We start from the raw sequence: 21,812 nt of genomic DNA on the forward strand, positions 1-21,812 counted from the left end.
TCGAGAATGTTTCCGTGATGCTCATCAAAGAGCCGGGTAGCAGAAATGGATGCTGCTGGCCCCGGAGTAGCCCGAGAAGCTCACACATTTTGTCCCGAGCATCTGTAGCTGCTTTATGCCAGAAAAGCAACAGATTTCCCCATAATGCCATATGGGGATGCACGGTGCGCGCTTTGAGCAGCCTATGCATTGGGTAGGAGGAGAGGAAGAGGTTCGTCTCACTGCGGGAATATATCCGCGGAGTGTTTGTATCTCTTCTTTAATCTCGGCATTTTGTGTCCAGAGTCCTTGTTGCTATTCCTTAATCGCTCCTAAATTCAGTCTGAGTGTGCTTAATGATAATACCTTGATGCTTAGTCGTTTCCTTTAAGTCGTCAACCGGTTTGACCAGTTTCTGCAGCATTGCTTCTCTTTCTTCGTCATCTTCCTCGTCATCTTCGGATTCGATATTACGAAAGGAGAACCCGGGGTGAGGCGTGTCGATCAGCATCGTGATCGCTGAGCGGGTGCTCGTTGTCTTCAATTTCTCTCGGACCTTCGCACTTGAGATGATCTTGTGTCTTCCTCTTGGGGGCGAGTTGGGGCTGCGCTGGAGTCGAGATGTGAGACGCAAGGCCAGAAGTTATAGTGATGATTGGCATTGGTGTCGGACATTTCCGGCGCCAACGCGTGCGCCCCGCGCGCTCGGGTCCTGCGGGAACTCTCTTTCTTATGGGATGCGACGTGTGTCCGTCTCTCAAAGTGCACACGCCTTTTCAACCCATGGTTCCGATGTATATAGGGTTTTTTATTGTTGTCCCGCCTCCTCCTCTAGTTCTTACCCAGTACTGTGCAGAGATGTGCAGCACCGCCGAGGGCCCTTCAGGCCGGGTACATCAAGATTCGTCACATTCATTGACAACTCCTTGACGGCTGACGGTGGCCGCACGGAGGTTCGTCTTCAGCAGAATTCGCAAGATGACACTTTTCGGTCTCTGCAAACGGGCTTGCTTGCAGTGCACCAATGCGCAAGGTCCCCGTTGCACATTGCATTTCTGTTGACAATGAACTTTTCGCTCCTTCCTCGGCATTGTTCTCTATCAATATCAAACCCAGTGTTCAATCATAGACACCAGACTTTCAGCTATTATCGACAAGAAGCAAAATTGTGTCACTTTCTCGGAGATGTTGTCAAGTCATTCCAGTGCAGCTACCGTTCCGACGGCCAGCGAGGCAAGTTTGAATTTTCACCCCCTCACTCACTCGAGCTCAACGTGAGGCCATCATCCAGGAGGATGATCCTAAACCCCCCTACGCAGTGGGTGAGTCTCGGCTGTTGCTCGCGTACACTGCCGAAGAACCCAGTTCACGACGCTGTTCAGCCCGCAGGGCAGTTTCCAAGGTCGATATTCTCGTCCTCCTTACCACCATTGGTATATCAAGCTTGTCGATGACGACGATGGGAAGGGCCCTTGTCAGCGACGTTTGCAGTCTCTGTGGAGTCACGCCGCGGGTCTACGCCTCCTGTGCGTTTATCTGACTCCCCGGGGGCTGCTCTCCCCAACAATCGCTCTTGTGTGTTCAGCCACCACCGCGACCCCGATGGCTGCAAGGAGGTATGTATACGCATGATTCCCGCATGCGAGTCTCATTGACTGCGTGTAGCCTCCCCCCGCCCTCCGCCGCGCCGCTGAACAATTGAGAGAGCTATAAATGCGTTGAGTGTGACAGACATGATTTCTGCAGATGCCAATCAACTATTGAATTCTGCAGGGGATCTCCTTATCTATCCTCATGATGACCACAACGCAGACGATGGAGAGCTTGGTGATGTGGAATCCCTGGGAGACGTTGACGTTGCGCCGCCCTCAATTGTCAAAATCACGAACCATGCTCAAAAGGATCCTCAGTATCGAGAAGAGCTGATGAAAGCACTTCTTGCTTTGCCAGAGGCATAGTGGAAATGAAGTGGCGCTGGCCCCCGTCATGATACCGGTCCAAATGGCTATGATTGTTCCTTAGTGCGGCTAGTTGGGAAAGGGTCGAGACTATTGAAGGAGCATGGCAGTACCAAGGTAATGCTGCGGCAAAGAGGGGTCAACGCTCGGCTCGGTCTGCAGAAGCCTCTACACGTGCACCGCGCAAGGATGGTTCTGAAACTTCACGAACAGATGATAGAGACAAGATTGTCAAGCCAGGCTTCAAGACTCGCGGGAACTTAATCAGGAATTTTGCGATCCCGTCGCAGAAAACGAAGCTGTGCAGGATGACGCCTCTGACCTCGACGTTGATGATAACCATGATCAAGCCAGTGAGGTTCTCAAGTCCACTGAGGTTCACTTCCCATACGCCGACTCTTGGAACGAGCGCCACCAGAATTTATCCGCGCTTCTACCAAAAAGAATGCGAACACCACGCCGAGATGATCTCTCGGTATTCCAGTTGAGACTGAAACATGGTTCGGAGGCTCTGGACGACACCATATGCCAGGTCTGCGCCTACGACTCATGCCGGATCCGGATTCTTGCCGCACGCATGTCCCAGCAGAATCGAATGCCCGGATGGAGGACGGAGATTTGGCAAAATCTTGAGACAGGTCTAGCGGTGCTAGACCTATCCATTTTCCACACCGACCAGAAGTTGAAGTGCTTCCGTTCGTTGATGAACCTCCTTAGCGACTCGTGGCGGTTCGACCTCCCTGAACACTTGGTAACATATCTGGGACTACTGAACCGTGGTTGGGACGATCACGATGCAGGGAAAGCCTTATAGCCATACCACCACAGTCACAAGACCATCTGCATCACCTGGCAGTATTCCGAGTAGCGTGGGAGGAGATCACCACGGCGCAAAGTTCTCGTGATAAGGACAACTCTTCTAGTCCAGCCTATTCGGCTTTATCTGCCTCTCGCTCATGTTCCTATTCCGCTGAGCCAATACAAGCCCCGTCAGGCCCAGTGCAGACACCGAGGGTGCCAGCATCGGTGACTAGCCCAATCGCTGCTGAGGGTAGCTCGATCTCTAGACCCGCTGGAGGATCAATGCTCGCGCATGTTCGTTCGAGCCCGACATCGGCCGCAACGGTGTGATACCATGATCGACCTGTTTGCGCCGTGGGAGTTCGATATACGTCCACTGCAAGGGTAGTTGGATTGGCTGGGAAAGTCTCACAAGGTGGGCGGATTAGAAGTTTGGAAGGTTGTCTGCAGCCCCGCCATGAATGTCTCGGAAGAATCGCGGGTCACTTACATGAGAAGTTGGAGCGTATCACGAGCCAGGGACAGGCGTCGCAGATGTGTCCAAGACAAGCAGTTTCTTGTGGAGTTCGAGCGGCACGCAAGGCTGACGCACTTTTGATCGGGAAAAAGTCATCCAGCCTGCAGAACTGGGAAACGCCTCCGTCGGGACCCCGTCGGCCCCTCACAACCTGCAGACTACGGGCCTGCCTAGCTCGATGGAGGCACATCAGGCTATATCCCATGCGGGGAAATGGGATTCCTCGAACGCCTTGACAAGGGTCGTCCGTGCCTGACTAGCCTGTGCGGACGTTTCCTCCTGCACCTCTGCCATCGCATGGATCCGACGGGGTCGGTGATCTGCACGGAACCACTGTGGCATGGTCTGGGGTAAATAATGGGGAAGTCGTCCTCCCCAGGCAGTTCTGCCACGCGACTTCGTCCACGGCGTGGAGGAGTCCGGGGCTATATATGAACCAGGGTTCTCGGAACAGCCGACATCTCTCCCAAAACCCTTGGAAAGATCTTCCTCAACGAAGCGTCAAGCCCTCAAGTGCCAAGACAGTGCCGACCATGGCGGACGCAGACCGCGAGAAAACCGTGCTCGACGCACACCTCGAGACAATGGTGACCTCCGCCTCCACCGATGAGAAACACGCCGACATCCTCAACCAAAACGCCCAAGAAGCCACACTCATCGAGCACGACCTGACCCTCCGCGAAGCGTTCCGCCGCTACCCAAAGGCCATCTTCTGGTCCGTGATGGTATCCACCTCGATCATCATGGAAGGCTACGACATCGTGCTGGTCACCTCCTTATTCGCCCAGCCGGCCTTCGCAAAGCGATATGGCCATTTAGTCGCCCACGGGTCGTATCAGGTCCCGGGGCCGTGGCAGTCCGCTCTGTCGTGCGCAGCGACCGTGGGCGCCATCTTCGGGGCGTTTGGGAACGGTTACTTCCAGCATCATTACGGCTATCGCAAGATTTTGCTGATTAGCTTGGTGGCCATCGCGGGGTTCATCTTCTTGCTCTTCTTCGCCACGAGCCTGGGCATGCTCGAGGCCGGCTTGATCCTGTGCGGCATACCCTGGGGCGTGTTCGCAACGCTTGCGCCCGCGTACGCGTCCGAGGTGTGCCCCTTGGCTCTGCGTGGCTATCTCACCGTCTACGTCAATCTGTGCTGGGCGTTTGGCCAGCTGATCGCCGCGGGCGTGCTGCGCGGATTCGTTAACGGCACGGACCAGTGGGCGTACCGTATCCCGTTCGCGATCCAATGGGTGTGGCCGATCCCGCTGTTCGTGATTCTGTGGTTTGCGCCCGAGTCGCCGTGGTGGTTGATACGCAGAGACCGCACCGACGACGCCATCCGCTCTATCAGACGCCTGTCCCAGGCGACACAGGAGTCGGCCCTACGCACCGTCGCGCTAATCGTGCACACCAACAAAATCGAGGACGAGGCCGAGACGGGCACCAGCTACTGGGACTGCTTCCGTGGGGTTGACCTGCGCCGCACGGAGATCGTCTGCATGACCTTTGCCGCGCAGATCTGGTGCGGCTCCTCCTTGGGCGGCACGCCGGCCTATTTCTTCGTCCAGGCCGGGCTCGATCCCTCAGTGTCCTTCGACTTCTCTGTGGGAGGCCTGGGCCTGGCCTCCATCGGCACCATCATCTCGTGGTTCCTGCTCGGCCACATCGGCCGCCGCGCGCTCTACGTTTGGGGCCTGGCCATCCTCGCCATCCTTTTGTTACTGGTCGGCATCATCGCGTCCGCATCCTCATCGTCAGCCAGCAGCTTCGGGCAAGCCGGGCTGGTCCTCGCCTGGCTGTGGACGTACTATCTGACCGTTGGACCCGTGTGCTATGCCATCATCTCCGAGATCCCTTCCTCGAGCCTGCGCAACAAGAGCATCTGCCTCTCCCGCGTCGCCTATTACCTGTCCCAGGTCGTCGGCAACGTCATCTACCCGTACATGGTCAACCCCACCGAGGGCAACTGGAAGGGCAAAGCTGGTTACTTCTGGGCTGGCACGTGCTTTGTGTTCTTCGTCTGGGCCTATTTCCGCCTCCCGGAGACGAGGAACCGGACGTTCGAGGAGATCGACATTTTGTTCCTGGAGGGTGTCAAGGCGCGAGAGTTCTCCAAGTACCATGTCGATGCCTATGCTAGCGGCAACGACTCACGCCTGAAGACAAGGTAGTGGCTAGTGGAGTACAAGCTTGGAGGGGTATTGCAGAGACTCGGGGCCCTGGGAATGATGGAAGGCGCGCGTTGGGCGTGGCACAGAAAGAAAAATTGCCAACAGAGGGGGATGAGCATAGGCCACACCCCAAATAATGATCCCACATAGATGAAATTTCGCCTAGAGCTTCAGGCAATGTTCACTCGCTTTTGCTTTCCAACCAGCTCAATGATTCCAGGTACTGCTTCTGCACGCCCCAGATCTCAGGTGAGAGCTCCTGCCGTGATGGTGAAAACTTGTTCCACCTGGCTTCCGGATTCCCCGTCGCGCTTCTCAGGAGACAGATGCCCTCCTGGAGAATTTTCTTGGGCGCCTCGGGTGCAGAGATGTCGGGAATTCCACGCATGCGAGCGGTCATTTTGTGACCCATGCGGGCAAAGTTCTGCACCATCTCGTCATCGCATGGCCGGTCGACGTATAGCATTGAGGGGTCAATCTCCGTCTCGTTTGTCGAGCTTGCTGTCTGCATTGGCATGCCACTGAGACGTTGGGAGCCCGGCATCGAGTCGGGGTTCGAGATGTTTCCTTGTCGATTATTGCTGATCTTTGTCGATACCAGGACAACACTGTACGCCCAGATTACCAATGTCGCCATGTACACGGCGAATGGCTCCAGCACGTTGTCGACGCTGTAGCGCCGGATATGCCAACAAAGGGCACCTGCATGTATTACCGCTAGCCGTGCCTTGTACTGGTCGTGTGTTGCCCAATTGATGAGATGCTTGCGTGACGCGTTGAACGGCGTCTCCGCGACGTCAGGATTACCCAGTAGCATAGGATTGGCGGCCAGTGTCTGTAGGTGCACGGTGGGGGTCAGGATCAGTAGCCGAGCGAGGTGCAGATGTAAAACAGTGGGGTGCTCCCAGCCTGCAGATTCGGCGATCCGACCATTAGCTTGCCAGTGCAGAATGTCGAGACAGTCGCACGCGCTATTCCGCCATTTCAGGGACATCTCGTTGGAAGGTGGACACGTGTCCCCGGTCGCTAGCGCCGGAATACGAGTCTGAACCGCTGCACTCGGTGTCCAGAACGATAGTCGGGACTGGGCTTGGCTGAAGACGTCCTTGGTCCTGCGGCATATCGCGTGAATGAGCAAGACATGCGCAAAATCACCCAGATTCTTGGGCAGTCTCTTTTCCATGTAGAGCATTTCAAGAGCATGGGAGAACAAGACTATTCGGCGCTGGTCAGTCTGAAGAGGTTGTTGGAGTGTTGGAACTTACGAGAATTGGATGTTTCCGAGGCAATTGACTCCTCTGAAGGCATTTCCCAAGTCCTCTCCGAGCAAGACAATGGTGTGTCTGGTGGGGGAAAGGCCATTCGCGGCTGGCTGTTGACCTCGTACGAGAAGATGGCATCCAGGAGCTATCGATTGAGGAACATGATTAATACGAAACAAGACTGTGAAAATTGTTGGGTCTCACCCATATCATCATGCCAGTCCGCAGTAGAGCCTGTCGCTCAAGCCAGTCCCTAATGTCTCTCCCGACATTACTCGTTGATCGTTTAGGCTCACAGGCAAGTCTGAACAAGTTCTTGGTGTCACACATCTCGACCAGTCGAGACTTTTCAAGTAGCGCGCTATTTATCTTCTCCTGGACGCCAGAATGGAGCAATAAGAGCGTATTCAGGATCGCAGCCTGGAGTACTTGCAGGTCAAGATAGGAAATCCGGCCGGAATGGCTGGGGAGATCGCTAGGCCCAGGAGTCACGTCATTGTGCCGATGAGCAGCATTCAAGTGTTGTTGTAATGCTTCATGTAGTACGTTGCGCATGGGTTTGGTAGATTCAGGAGCAGTATATTGTGCGCCTACTGTTGCCACGGCCAGGGTCAGGAGCCAATGTGGCTCAGCGCTCTGGAAGGTCGCCTTTCGAAGGAAAGGCATGGTGGAATGGAACCTATCAAAGTATGTCTGGACATGCCAACTCAGCTCATGAAGAGTCGGAAACCATGACAGAACACTCTCCCTGCTTCGAGGCGGCGTCTCTGACAACAGGTTTTCACGGACCGTACGGTAGCTAGTGGGCGACACGAAGCTGATTGATGCGGCCGACGGGGGATTCGCGGACGCCATCGACGCAGAGTTAATGGATTCGGAGCTCGGGCTTGCGATCGACGGTTGGGCATGGAAACGGCCTGGGAGCGCTGCTCTTGCCACCACCCCGTCCACGTAGTATCGTCCAACTGTGCTTCCAGAAGAAGATCCAGTTTTGTCACTTTGGGCCATAGAGCTCTGCAGTTCAGTGTGTGGAGACCCATGCATGTCTGTCTCTCGCATCACTGCTGAAGGTATCTCCATCAACTCATTTTCTTGGGCTGGCGGAATACCACCGGTTTGTGTTGTTGCGGAGTTGGGCATGTTAACCTCGGTGCAAAGAATTGAGGCATCGAAAGACGGGAAAATATTGGTCGATACCAATTCCTGCTGGATCTGCCAGTCTGCGACATCGTCTATGCTCGGCGACCACCAATTCATATAGAGCACCTGCTGGTTGAAGTCAACACTAAACCCAGGGTCGCGAAAATAGGAATCGCTGTAAGCGGCAGGGTTCTGTACGGATAGCGGAGGTGCGGGATCTGGCCAAGTGGGAGACCCGGCGACAGCGACAGGGACATTGGGCGTTACAGAATCAGCTAAGGAACCGTTTGGCGGACCATCTGCAAGGGGTTGCTCGCCAGGGTTCTCCACCCGCTCGTAGGAGACGTTTCCGCCGACTGCACTTTCATCTCGGACAGGGGGAAGAACATCGGGGCTGTTCGAGATAGCATATCGACATTCTAAGCCTCGCGTCGAACAGCGATGGCAGGGGTTTCCTCGTGAGCATCGAACGTGAGAAGAGGCGCACTGCTTGCAAACCCTCGTGCCCGAGCCATGTGGGCTCAGCGCTTCCTCTTCCTGATGGAAAGCAGCATGCCGAGCCAGAGTGTCCCTGTGCGAGTGATAAGTCACGAACGAGGCTTGCCATGAGGTTGCAACTTACGCGCGGGTGAAGTGCTTGCCGCATATCGGGCAGCAATGTGACTTCTCCCTTGTGTGAGTCGTCTGGTGTCGGCGCAGATGTTCCTTCCTTGTGAACTTTCGTCTACACACCGAGCACTCGTGTCGCGGAGGTCTTGCCTGCCCCGTGGCTTGCCGGTCGTCCTTTCCCATTGCCCAAGGCAGCAGAGGAAGCCGGGACAAGACAACGTGGCCCGTTCTTGCTCTCGCTTGGCCGGACGCGAAAAGGCGTGTCAGTCGATCGCGGAGGTGGACGTGGAGGCCCGACGGGGTTGAGCTGCCTGGGTTAGGCCGGTCACGTGCAGCGTCTGGCACGTCTCTGTGACTGAATGACACTATGGGGTCATACAAAGCAGATGGTAGAAAGGCACCTCAAATGACTCAATTCTAGAGCCATTTGCACCATAGTAGTACTTATGTCACACCTCTCGGAGACAACAACGGAATCAACAATCATGACAATTCCAGAGCTTTGGTTAATTGCATCCACAATTCATCGGAGCCAAGGGCCGTGAATTCTTCCACCGGTTGAATTCGTGAAGCTTCTTGGGAAAATCCCGACGGTCAATTCCTGTCCCACTACGGGCACTCCCGCCCCCATCGGAGTGTAATTGTCGTCCTTCTCCGGCGGGGGGATGCAACTGAGGCGCATCGGGGGATTCGCTAACCACTTGCGAGCTGACTCCCCACGGGGAAATTACTGCTAAAAACCATGCCTTCATGCTCCTGCAGAGCAGAATGAATGCCGGCTATTTCTCACCGCCCATGTATTTGGCACCTCAATTCAACCATGGTTGAGGGGCTTCCCTGTTCCCCTCGGCGGCGATCAGCAATGGAATCAATCTACATATATATTGGTCTTGAGGATCGACTCTGGAAGGCACGGAGCCAGTCCACTCTCTTGTCGGCCCCCAATACTCCTAAGGTTTCAGATTAGCAATAGCCATTCATGAAGTCGATAATCGCAAGGTGTGCGGCAGCGCTGTTGGCAACGAGCCTTCAAGTGCATGCCATGCCGACCGACCCATCACGGCCTTCTTCCGGGGCCAACAACACGACTGCTACCATCACTCTTTCCTCCAGCATGGGCGCACCAAGCCACCTTGCTTCTGGTTTCATCTACGGCATTCCCGACACTCCGGACCAGATCCCGCCCAAGTTCTATACCGGAATGGGATTTCGATACAACCGTGCTGGAGGAGCCCAAACTCCGTCGAAAGGCTGGCTTGCTGGGGTTTCCGAATATCATCCTCGCTTTCAATCGGCCCTGTCCAACTACAGGACTGCCCAACAGTATGGGGCGAGGTTCCAGCTCTTGCTTCACGATATGTGGGGAGCTGACGGTGGCGAGCATGCGAATGCGTCGTTTCCTGGCGACGATGGCGACTGGAGCAGTTTCGACGCATTCCTCGCACAGGTCGCTTCCGATCTCAACGCAAATGGAGTACGCGAGGGTCTCGATATTGACATCTGGAACGAACCCGACATCAGTGTGTTCTGGTACCGCCCCATGCAGCAGTGGATTGACCTGTGGGGCCGTGCGTACCATACCTTGAGGTACATTCTGCTTCCCACCTCTCCCTCTCTACCAGCCATCAATTAATCCACAATGTGCCAGGCAATCCCTCGGAACGGACGTGCCACTCGTGGGCCCCTCGCTCGCATATCAACCCCAGACCAACAACACATGGTGGACCAACTTCCTATCCTTCGTCGCCCAAAACTCCAGTATTCCCGATCAGTGGACGTGGCATGTCGAGGGCCAAGCTTGGAACTCCGTCGACGACCCGGAACAAAGCAGCGCCAATCTCAAAGACATGCTCGCGACCTACGGCCTGCCCGAGCACCAATTCAACATCAACGAATATGCCACTCGCCCTGAACAGCAACCCGCGGGAGCCGCGTGGTTCATCTCCCGCCTCGAGCGCAACAACATCGTCGGCCTGCGCGGCAATTGGGCCTCGGCCGGCGAATTGCACGACTATCTGGCAAATCTGTTAGGAAAGCCCGGCGCGAACACGACGGCGTACAGTATCAACGGGACAGGATACTGGCCCAATGGCGAGTGGCAGGTATACCGTTACTACGCCACCAACATGACCGGGGAGAGAGTGGCCACGACGGGCGCCGGCGACCGCAAGTTCGACTGCTACGCGACCATGGATGGCAATGGAGCGGTCAAAATCCTCTGTGGCACCCGACTCGTCGGCGACACGTACTCGGTTACCGCGGAAGGTCTCGCAGCGGCGGGTCTTCCCGACTCAGGCACCGTCAATATTTGTACCTATCGCTTCGACTTTGACGGGAGTGCCTACGCCGATGTCCAGGGACCGGTGGCTTTGGGAAGCTCCAGTCACAGTTATAGCGGTGGCGCTGTGACCTGGCAAGTGACTCCGGCGACGAATGAGACGGCGTATGCTTTTGAGTTTTGCTGAAAAACCAGTAACCCGTGGAAACGCGTCCCAGGGACGGCATATGTACATAGAGCCAACGCTATGATTCCGCGTTGAAAGCTCGGAATAACAACAATAGCAGAATGGTCGTTCGAAGAAAGTCGCACTCCACACGGGAAAGAAAAGCAGGTCACAATCAGGAATAGTGTCTCGGTCCGTCGAAAGCGGGCGTCAGTAAGAGAACGGTCGGTGCGTGGCCCGCTTTGGGACCTGGCTGGCGCTGCATATGGTGGAGCATGTCAGGATGAAGGGTACCTTAGGTAAGTGTGAAGATGTCACGAGACGCTCTGGTTGGCTAGAATAGCCTTTTCTCGAGCACCTCGGTGAACAAAGAACAAGATAAGGAAGTGTATCACTCAGCATAGCCGAGTGTCCACTTCCGAGGTAACGAGAGAGTACAAGAGGAGGTTCCCTCCCGAAATAGGTGCAAACGACTTCCTGGCTCTCCAAGCGATGAGTCGTTGTTACATAGGACTGTTCAATAGACTACGTTGCATCAACTACTCCCTCGCAGGGCTATTCATAGTGAAGGTTCTGACACTATGACAAGCGTCTTGGTTTTGCAGTTGAGTCCGTAAATGCTGCGTTTTCATTGGTTCACCTCCGAGTTTGGACATTCGGGCCGTCAGTCACCCTGGAATTGGGAAGGATGCAAAACAACTAGGAAGGCGTCCAAAATAATTTGCAGCGATCAAAGTCGGAGTGCAGAACGATTTGGCGCGGGCAGAGTCGGTTGCTAGCTGAGTATCTCCCGTAGCGAATGACGCGGTTGTCGCCAGGATAATCGGAATTTTCCCCAGTGCGGATTCCGTATAACGATCTCTTCGATAATCCTCAAGTTAACCCTTCCCGGTCGCCATGGATTCTGCCTCAATGGGTTCCAAAAGTGTATCAGTGGTGCAACCGCCTTCGTCGAGACCCAGGAGTCGATGTTGAGTACGCATTTGCACAGGTCGCAGTAGACAAGAACAAAATCAGAAGATTGCACATCGCAGCAGCAAGGTGGAGGAGCGTCGGCCGCAGGTGTTCAGGGCGTTCGACTATCAACCCGGCGATCGACGTCCGCACCGAGTTCAATCAACTTGCGAAGAAGAGGTGCATGCCCTTTTATAGCTGCCGAGGTGAGGGCGGTACCCTTTTGATGCCGCACATTACAGCAGAGGAGGAGATGCCCGTAAAAGCTAAAGTGAAGCTGCTGGTTCACTCGGATAGGTGAATATATGCCTGGAAGGATTTTACGTGCGAAGAAGCATCTTCGAAGCTCTCTTGATGCGGATCACCAAGTTCTTTTTACCCAGACGGTTGCAGCCGCTTTATGAACTTCGCTGATTACAGGCAATCTCCCAGATTTTTGGTATTCCTGTATCTCCTCAACCTCATCCAAGCATTGCACTCGACCATGGACCGTGGTGGTAGTCTGATGCCGCGCTCTCTCTCACGGCTCTTTTTCTCCATACGACCTCGCCACTACCTCTCATTTGGACTGCACCTCCTGCCGTTCAGTGTAACTGGCGCCGAGAGAGCAACACTTATCAGGAGTGCGCGCCAAGAGAACTCACCTCAATATAGTCTAGCGGACGCCTGAGCTCCGCACTTTTCACGCAAGCTATTCGCATAAGGAACTTCTCTTCCTTATGCTTAGAGTCTAGGACTAGAGCACATCTCTAGATAGGAATACTTGAACCCCCCATTGTGTTATCACTCTGCCTGTTACTCGAGGCGTTCCTAACAAGGACCGGCCCGTGCCTTGGGACGGTCCGTAGTCAACTTCGTTATCAATTCTACCCCTACCTTTGGGCTAGTATTATCTGATACAGATCCCTGTCTACTTTATCGCAGAGCGTGGCTCGCTATAGTTCTATCATTGTCACTACCCTTGCTCCACCTATCAGTAAACCCTAAGCTCCGGTTACCTCCGCCAGTATTAGGTTCTTAACAGTACCTTAACGCCCCCGTTCCTACCACCCTCTAATCCGTGCAATCCCTCGACCCCACCGACATCTCTAACTTTAGTCCTCTATTCCTCCTACCTAGTCGATTCACGCCGCATTTCGTCAGCCTCATGCCCCAGTAGTACCTAGTCGCAGTGTTGCTCCTAGGGTCCTATTGTGGAATCATGGAGCGTGTGCCGCGTTGGTGGTGCCATAAACGCAGGAAATAGGAGATGGAAGCGATCCTGGGGTTTCTCGAGAGGATCGTGGAGAAACGGGAAAGGGAAGGACACGAAGTGAAGGACTGGGTGAGGAGTGTAGACGGTGGAGGACAGTAGGGGTCGAAAGATGTTCATCAGTGAAAAGCATCCAATGTAGGAGCCCGATACGATTCGTCCCGCGACTCTTTCTCCCCTCGAAACAAGTATCGCCACGTTGGATCGCAAGAGCTCAGCTCATTCCGTCGGAAGTTCAGTAGAAGAAGTACAAGTACAACCGCTGATGGAAAGTGACTGCGCTAAGCTACTTTCGTCGTTCAACCAATCATAGACGACACAAGAAGTGTCTCAGCCACGATTGATGGCGGTGCCGCAGATCCATCGACGAATTAAATAGCGCTATTGGTCGAGCCTCAGCCTCAATTTTTCATCACGGATATCGCCGAGCCCGAGGTGACAAGCTGGGAAACCGTGAAGAGCTTCGCGATCGGCACTCAGGCCCAGTCCTTGGTTCCATGGCCGTAGGAAGGCCAAAGTGAGAATATAAACTGTCGCGAGGACATGATCTCCTTCTTCACCTGGGTCCTTCAATTAAAAAACCCCCCAATCTCGCTCTTTCTAACATGGCTAGGTTAGAGCCAGACTGCCCGACATATGAACCGAACGCAATTCCCATATATCGTACCTTCGAAGAATTCGCAAATGTAGGCGCCGCATTCACCGGCAAGGGAACGGATCCTCGAACACAACATTTCTCATTTCAACGACCGTCCGCTCGAGACACGGAGAGGTCGAAATCCTTCCGCGCGAACCTACAACAACTAGCGCGGCATGTGGAATTCGACTCCAGGCAACTCGTCTTGCCCAATGGTGCCTGGCCTCACTCCGGAAAGGCGATCAAGGACGAAGATTACTCGTGGGTCTCGAACGCAGCTACGGGTACCCTGGTGCCAATCGCCCGGAACAATGAACCCGTCACGTATGATGCGATCGCCAGCAGGTCATTGAGACACGTTCTAGCCGTGCAGGGCGCAGACTGTCAGGCCATCTTTCTCTATGATCCATGTTCTCTGGTCATCGGTCTCGCCCACGCGGGTTGGAAGCCACTTGTGCGCAACGTTGTGGGCAACGTGATCGACGCCATGGAAGACCTGGGTGCAACTCGGCACACCATTCGAGCATACATCTCTCCTGGAGCTGGGGACCTGTACAATGCTTTCAACTGGGACGATAATATGGAAGAATCTGTCAGGGAGGTATTCGTTCAAGCGGGCCGGGACGACCTGCTCGCTGAGCCAACCATTCGCCACCATTTGACGTCTGAGGATCGTGCCATCCTAAGATCTGCTTTAGGCCGCGAAGTTCCCGAGGGATCATCCTTGAAGCTCTTACATCTCGCGTTGACGGAGCTCAAGTTATGTGGCGTCCGCGAAGGTAATATCTCATTCAGCCACGACTCGACCATCGTGGAACGCCAACTTGCACCAGACCGCGAAGGGCCCCTCAAATACCATTCATACCGACGGGAACGACCGGACCACGGATTGAGTATCAGTGTTTTATTTTTAAGGTGCAGTGATTCGAAGGGAATCTAAAGCAAGGGTCTGAGGGTGTCGGAAAAACTCCACACATGCATTTTTCATGCACCTTCTTCTCGACTGTAGTCTGTGATGAAGCTAAAGTCTGTATACTTAGGCAGATTCTTTTACTTGTACGGCTTGGACTGACGGTGTCGCTTGGTAGCACACATTGATGGCTCCAACATTGCTTCCGTCCGGCTTCCTGTTGTGTCTGTTGGTAGACTCAGTCGAAAACACCACCTTTTTACCTCTCACTCTAATCGTAAGCTCGAATTGGGCCCCAGCGGATTGTCTCTCGTGATCTGAAATGCTGGGAAGGAGAGCATAGGCCGGACCAAAGACGATCAATGACCAGACGCTCGTAAACGTGCATAAATCCTTGATCCTAAGTGGCCTCGGGGTCACTGTTTTATGCGTAAATCCGAGAATTTTCTTGCGCGATGCCCGCTTTTGCACATGACCCGAAGCCTCTCCATTGAGCATGACTTCCTTTAGGAACAAAACGTTTCGGAAGGAATCCAACATCACGCTCAGATCGATCGCGCTGCTGAACATGGCCGCGGCTCCTATCGTCAGAGATGCTAGAAGCGCAAGAGAGCCAAGTTGAGAGCTAACCGTCCCACTGGTCGGCCTTGTTGTCCAGACGGAAAAGCCTGTGGTAATCACAATCCCAACCATGGTCATAACATTTGCGACGATTCCATCGAGTGCCGATCTCCCCGACTCGACCGTGCTTGTGATATCTCTTTTCTGCCAATCTCCCACAGTTCGAGCTTCGCTCATCTGAGAATCGGTCAAAGTTTCCTTGTCTGAGACTGGCACTACACCAACATCTTGGAGAAGAGTCGCTGGGCAAACTGAATATGTAGTACTTGCTGCCGCTTTGCCCAACTCTCTGAATAAAGGAGATGTTGGATCATCGTTTAGTCGAGCTTTGAACTGGGCGAATTCCACTGATGCAAACGATGCTTTGTTGAGAAGGCTCCAGCTTGATCCCGCAATCACAAGCGTAAAAAACCCCTGAAATGTTCTGTAGACATACCAGAAATGCAAAAAAAATGCCACTGCGTAGATCGCAACAACAACTAGTCGAGGATAGCTGTCCGGGCCTTTGTCACTGTTGAAAAATCCATTGAACGCCAAGGTTGAGATGGTCATCGACAGCGCTGCCCAAGCACATACCCACTCCCAGACAGCCAATTGAACGATGCTTTTGGTGAGTGACGATCCCGTTGTCAGCCACATTGGCGGCGTTGATATTCTCTCGTCGAGCGTAGCTTCGCATTGCTTAAGGCCTCGAGCAGCTCGTTGTTGTTCACCATCGATCTCCCCGGTGTACATGAGTCTGATGGCGTCTGACGAGCTGTTTGCTCCTGGAGGGTCCGTTGAGTCTGTTGAGTCGCTATTGTCAGGCCAGGACCTGGATAGCAGATTACCGAGATTCTCTTCAATGATGCTGAGCGGGAGCTTGCAGGTACTTAACAGCCGTGTACCGGGCCCTATTAGCACAGCGTATGTGGTTATCGTCAGCACCACGCAAGCTATCGCCAGGATCGTATCCAACGCTTGCACCTCGGGCTGATATCCTTCTTGAGAATTATCCGTGCTAGTAGTCCCATTGTCTGAAGGATCGCTGCCTGCTGGTATCGTCCCAGGAGGGTTTCCGGCTGGAGCACCTAAAGGGCCTCCTGTGGCGGCAGCAGCCAGCGAGCTTGATTGAGTGGATAGAATACTCAAAACAATACCAATTGACAATACAGCCCAAAATATTGACAACATCTTTCAGATTTCAACCTCTTGCCAGCCTTATTCAAATTCCGGTCGTAGTAGTTTGTTCAATGCACGGACGAGTTTCGTTAGAATGGCGAACGGTATTTTGCGCTGACGAAGACGGCCTCTCTTCACCGTCGTCCTTTTGCATTGGATCGTTATTGCAAGTGGAAGTAGAAAGGTGGGTTAGAAATCTGACCTGCAGGGTTGACCCGTAGTGAAGAGAACATTGATAGCTCTGGCGCCAGGCTGTAGCGCATTAAATGAAGCCCCTGAGTTAGCTCCGAAGGCTAGGCAGGATTGATCCTCGCTTCAGGCAGAGGGAAAACTAACTCAATTCGGACGAAGCAAAAAACGCGACACGAGTTCCATGACAGTTTCGAGGCAGTTGCGTATTGCAATTTGCCCTGAATTGCTGTCACCGACCGGGGTAGCAGGAGCGAGAGGGAGGCGATTCGCGAAAGGCGAGGCTCGGTAAGCCATCAGTAAGCGGGGTAGTTTGCTGGCATGAAGCGCCCCAACGAAGACGCCCGCCCCCGTCTTCAAATCAAGTCAGCCTTATTATCAGGCAAAGCGACGGACGGATCGGAGCGATTCAAATGTGCACACACCTTTGGGCGGTGAAGACCTTTTGCGCCTTGTCAATGTGGAGTGCTCAACACTGGGGGTCCTTGATGTCGTAGAGCGGCTGTGCTTGTCCGTCACACCATCCGAGTCGCAAGTGAGCTCCAAGCAGTGTTTCTACTTTGATGCCAAACCCAACACATAATACGTACTGTACACGCGTAGATATAACGATTATAAAGTCAGTGGCCTTTCTTCGGCATACCTGGCCCTGTCAACTGCTGTAATTGGTCATACGATGTCGAGCCATGCCCCATCACTGTCCAACAACTGCAAATTCTTGTAGATCGAGTCCGGCATGCTATTATCTGCCAAAAGCCACGGCACAATAAGGTCAATGTTGGTCATCTGGCCGGCCGGCATTGCTGTTGCACAATAAACAAACACATTAGCAACTGATTTTCAAATTGAGAGTTTGTAACTTGCCACGGGGGCAAAACCTACAGTGCTGTTCGACAAGCTCTCCCCCTTCGTCATGGCCACTCTCGACCATCATAAAGTGGTCGAAAATTGGTTGCATCATTGACGGCGACATCAGATGCAGCGATAGCGAGCCTTGTGGGACGAGAGCGCACTCACGCGCTGACAGGGAGGAGGTGTGCAAGCCCTTGCTGGCTCAGTATCTTGACCTTGTCCGTCACGTTGTTAAGAGCGTGCCGAAGGTCGCGGTTGAGGCTAGCGAACCGGGAGTCGTAGTCGTCCAGCTGAGCCTGGTGTTTCGCGAGCACCGATGCCAGGTGGTTGTAGAGTGCAACCAGGACGGATCTATGAGGTTTTGGTCAGCACAGTATCACTTGCAACCGAGTCTTGCCTCTGGAGGTTTATCCATACTAGTAGTGGAACAGCGTCATATCGGCAAACACTATCACCGAACGGTGTCGGGTTCGCTTCTCTTTGTCTGTGCCAACCTGGTTGGTTAGATGAGGCATAAACCTCCGGGTCCAGACCTTGAGTTCAGTCTTGCCTCGCTCGACTTCTGCGACAGAAGAGATCAATTGGGAAATGGTGGGAGCGTCGTGCGAAGACGGATCGTCGACTCGATATCGTCTACATCCACGACAGGGACGAAAAACATCGTCCAACCATGATGTGGGAATACCCGAAGCCTGCAACAAGGTCTGAAGGCGATTGGCCCCAGTTCCGGTCTGACGGTGTTGGGAAGTGCACGTTTGTGGTGGACCCAAACTTCGAGCAGGAGCAGAGAAGGGCTCAGAAGCGTGCCCAACAGCAGGAGCAACAGCGTTAACTGCATCAACGGCGCGACCAGCAGATACCTCGCACAAGGTCGCATGTTGTTGCGCCCTCTGCAGTAGTTGAAGTCCCCAGTCGCGTCAGTCCCCACAAGCACCAGGCCGCTGTCCAGGGGTCAGCAAAACAAGATATTGTCAAGGAGGAGAAAGAGCCGAAGAGCTACTCCTCCACCATGGATAGCCAGCCACTTTTTCCTCCCATGCCGAAGATGGCTCTTTGGGCCGCTCCTATCCATCGTCTTTGTACATCCCATATCATGGCAGACCCCTGCAGCTCGTCCCTCCATGCTTTCAACTCCTGAGCGGCAGTGAATGGCCCCTGACCAAAAATCCGACATGAGCCATCCTATCCAATTTCATTGGCTCTCTGTCAAGGATAGACGTCTGTACAGCTCCTGCCGGTTCCATGTCGATTGGCCGTAGGTGGACGTTGTTATCAGGTCGGCCAATCAATATCCACAAGGTCAGTACCGTTGACCTCGTTCCAATGTTCTCCATATTGTCGTGCTTACGTGAAACCGCCTCTATCCTAGTAGCGAAAGGACAATTACCATTCAGTGTCCTGCCCTCATGAGTCTGCCTTACCAACCCAATTTCTTGTCCGCATGACCATGTCCAACTAAGCAGAAACGCCCAACAATCAAGGCATGAAGCAGGCACGGTCGCAGAACCTGGTGGGAATCCAACTTCGGCAACGAAAATCACCTCCCGACGCTCCCCCTATCGTGCGTCTGAGTTATGGATGCCGCTGTATTGTTCTCAACCCAGGCAGAACCGTAATCACAATATTATGTCCTATTTTGCACAAGAAATAGCAATTCAGGTTTGGTTGGCAGGCTGGGACGGATCTTGCCGAGCATTTGCTTTGACGGGGGCTAATTCTACCTCCATGGGCCGACGCATCCCACAATGTAGTCTGAGTAGGACAGTGGCATCTACAAGTAGACGAAAACGAGTCAGTAGATGATCATCGACTTAGAGATAGGTATGCTCGGTACGAAGGCGCTACCTGCGATATCAATCGGTATCATGAATTTGGAAATACTAGCCATAGACGACTCGTTCATTGGCATGTCTGCACCTCGCAGATGATCGGGCAGTACTCTGCTAAATTGGTCAAAGAACTTTCAACATAGCTGTCCTCGTCCGGGTGCCTCCCATGCTCCATCACGTGCTGGATTAAAGCGGCCTGGCTCCGTTTCCTGAACGAAAATGGTAAGGGACGAAGCACAGTTTGGGGCATATATAATATATATATATATATATATATATATGCTCGATTAGTGTAGGCTACCAAGTCATGCACCTTGTGGTCGGACAATATGTGGGATGCCGTGTTTGTCCCCTACTCTTTTTTTTAACTCCTTGTGCGCTTGGCTATCAATATCATACTGAGTTAAGAAGCACGGGTTATTGCTCCCATCATCAGAGTTTTCCTTTGTCAAAAGATGGGGAAGCAACCTATGCGAGATCCGGGGCTTCAGAGATAGGCTTTTAAAGCTTTCTGCAGTGTCAACCCCCTTCTAGCCCCCGGGTAATTTACTAGCTCATTTATCGTTAAAAGTATGTAGCATCCAGTGTTTCACACTGGCTCCTTGGTACAGGATTTGGCTTCTGCGTCTTGGCCGGAACCAGGCTCTCAAGGCGCTCTTCAGCATGTTTGATGACCAGAAAGGCGCTAAGGTCATGAATACGATCAGCCAGTGGCAGTCCCTTTCTCTTAGCTGTCCTTTGCAATGAACGCTTGCGCCTTCGCCAAACCCAATGAATTCTTCAAAAATGCAAGCAGACACCGCGCCCAAGCGCGTTTCCCGTCGGCATCACACTTTTGAACGTCCTCGTTTCGTAAACACACCACGGCCGCGACAAGAGGCCACAGCATCAGTAGACCTCTGAGGCTGTACACCTCCTCGATCGATTGGGGGTCGTCCGTGCCGCCCGTTGCCGTCAGTTGCAACATGGACGGCACGCCCATACACAGGTCCGTGATGAGCTCCATGATTAGTGCAGCTGTTGACGCAGCAATGGACTCATTGTACAAGACTAGCTGGGCGTCTAGGATCGGCGAATCGACATTGCCGCGAGCCCGTTCAAGGATTGAGAGATTTAGCAGCAGGCGAGTGCCACGGTACAGGTCTATGGTTAAGGCCGCGAGGATGGTGTGGTAAATGAGCATTTGCTCAGGGGCGCCTGGGTGACTGAAAAGCTCTCGAGCCCATCGTGGTCGGCTCTCAGGGTTGACAGGAATGGAGTGAGTGACGTTCCATCCATCGCGGCCGTTTGTACGTTGATACCATTCCTCCAGCGCTGTGTCGAGATCCATGGCTTCCCGGAGTAACTGATCTAGTCTCTGCTCCTTCTCGTCCAGATTTGTATCGTCCAACACCGAGGATTGCTGTTGTAGCTCAAGCTGCACGAGTCTATATCGGAGTTCGCAGGTTCTGTAAATGAGAACGGCCAGCTCGGAGCTAGGATTGTCCGTGGTATGCAGTTCCATATCTGCAAGAAATGGAGGAGGAGGCTCTGCGTTAGAGAGACAATGCATGAGCTGACGCATAAGTCAGCAAAACTTTCCGCTATCCAGGCATCTAAGCCTGCACGCAAGGAGGTAGAGGAATGAATTTGGGTGATGGTTGGCCATACAACTTGCATGTTGATGACGGACGCGTAGCGGGGTTTGTCGACTCTATTCTTCCGCGCACGGCCGTCCCATAGAAATTTCAGGATAGAAATTGCGCCCTTCTGGTGGGTGGCGTAAGTGCCGTCAAAACTGGTTGAAGTCATGGCCTATCAGCCGTTGGTTACTTGAGATCTAGGTTCCAGAACATGCGAACAACAAACCTCGTAGATACCCAGAAGGAAAATACCGGGCAGAACTTGATCTGTTTGTATTTTCGCGCCGCCAGAATCAGACATGACTCTGGCAAGTCGGCCTAGCGCATTGTTATAGAACACAACACCAGCGTCCTTGGCCTCTTGGGACTTGAGCCTGCCGCCAAAGTTTGCGAACGAAAGAGCCGAAATTGCAGAATGAAACCAGGTGTTCGATGGGCAGGTCGTCACCATTTGAGGGATCCGGCCAAGCGCGCCTCCTCTCGTCATACCGTTGTCCTGGGCGCTTGCAAAGTCGTAGAAGAATCGTAGATGGACCATATGCTGAAATGATGGGCGCAAGGAGACGCCCGTAGGAATTGTCGGGCCGCTACGGCGAATTAATTCTCGAGATGAAGGGGGTCCGGTACCAGCGGCAGAAACTGAGTGGCTCCTCGATAGCGAGGGAGAAGGATTGGAAGGAGGCTTAGTCATTCGCTGTCGCCATTTCGTTTTGACAGTCCGTTCTACATGGTGATTCTGGTTCCGCAGAATTAAGTCGAATTGATCCTTATACTCGCATGCTTGGCCAGCCTTTCGACAACGCAGGCAGGATGGCTTGTTTTCATCACACTAGCAGAATTAGCGCGGACCAATTTGTATGAGACAGACAACTTCAAACTGCGCGGTACAAGCGGTGATGCGCAGATGTAGTCAGCG

The 21,812-nt window shown here is 53.5% G+C and overlaps 6 protein-coding genes across 6 annotated transcripts; 3 read left to right on the forward strand and 3 right to left on the reverse strand.

Annotated features, from left to right (window-relative positions):
• Positions 1 to 3,788: 3,788 nt before the first annotated feature.
• On the forward strand, positions 3,789 to 5,414 carry PV08_07055 (uncharacterized protein; the record flags this gene model as incomplete). The annotated part of the gene is made up of 1 exon (XM_016381387.1): positions 3,789 to 5,414. One exon carries the CDS (start codon positions 3,789 to 3,791, stop codon positions 5,412 to 5,414), a length of 1,626 nt encoding a protein of 541 aa, XP_016234489.1.
• Positions 5,415 to 5,595: 181 nt separating this feature from the next.
• PV08_07056 (uncharacterized protein) lies at positions 5,596 to 8,462 on the reverse strand (the record flags this gene model as incomplete). The annotated part of the gene is made up of 5 exons (XM_016381388.1): positions 5,596 to 6,629; positions 6,680 to 6,821; positions 6,881 to 8,210; positions 8,304 to 8,353; positions 8,439 to 8,462. 5 exons carry the CDS (start codon positions 8,460 to 8,462, stop codon positions 5,596 to 5,598), a joined length of 2,580 nt encoding a protein of 859 aa, XP_016234490.1.
• A 1,005-nt stretch (positions 8,463 to 9,467) lies between these two features.
• PV08_07057 (uncharacterized protein) lies at positions 9,468 to 10,890 on the forward strand (the record flags this gene model as incomplete). The annotated part of the gene is made up of 2 exons (XM_016381389.1): positions 9,468 to 10,012; positions 10,074 to 10,890. 2 exons carry the CDS (start codon positions 9,468 to 9,470, stop codon positions 10,888 to 10,890), a joined length of 1,362 nt encoding a protein of 453 aa, XP_016234491.1.
• A 2,790-nt stretch (positions 10,891 to 13,680) lies between these two features.
• Positions 13,681 to 14,652, forward strand: PV08_07058 (uncharacterized protein; the record flags this gene model as incomplete). The annotated part of the gene is made up of 1 exon (XM_016381390.1): positions 13,681 to 14,652. The coding sequence occupies one exon, from the start codon at positions 13,681 to 13,683 to the stop codon at positions 14,650 to 14,652; it is 972 nt and encodes a 323-aa protein (XP_016234492.1).
• Positions 14,653 to 14,748: 96 nt separating this feature from the next.
• PV08_07059 (uncharacterized protein) lies at positions 14,749 to 16,416 on the reverse strand (the record flags this gene model as incomplete). Its single annotated transcript, XM_016381391.1, has 1 exon — positions 14,749 to 16,416. The coding sequence occupies one exon, from the start codon at positions 16,414 to 16,416 to the stop codon at positions 14,749 to 14,751; it is 1,668 nt and encodes a 555-aa protein (XP_016234493.1).
• Positions 16,417 to 20,001: 3,585 nt separating this feature from the next.
• On the reverse strand, positions 20,002 to 21,434 carry PV08_07060 (uncharacterized protein; the record flags this gene model as incomplete). The annotated part of the gene is made up of 3 exons (XM_016381392.1): positions 20,002 to 20,829; positions 20,925 to 21,068; positions 21,123 to 21,434. 3 exons carry the CDS (start codon positions 21,432 to 21,434, stop codon positions 20,002 to 20,004), a joined length of 1,284 nt encoding a protein of 427 aa, XP_016234494.1.
• Between the last annotated feature and the right edge of the window lie 378 nt (positions 21,435 to 21,812).

The sequence above is a fragment of the Exophiala spinifera genome (assembly GCF_000836115.1).
Source record: "Exophiala spinifera strain CBS 89968 unplaced genomic scaffold supercont1.5, whole genome shotgun sequence".
Lineage (NCBI taxonomy): Eukaryota > Fungi > Ascomycota > Eurotiomycetes > Chaetothyriales > Herpotrichiellaceae > Exophiala > Exophiala spinifera.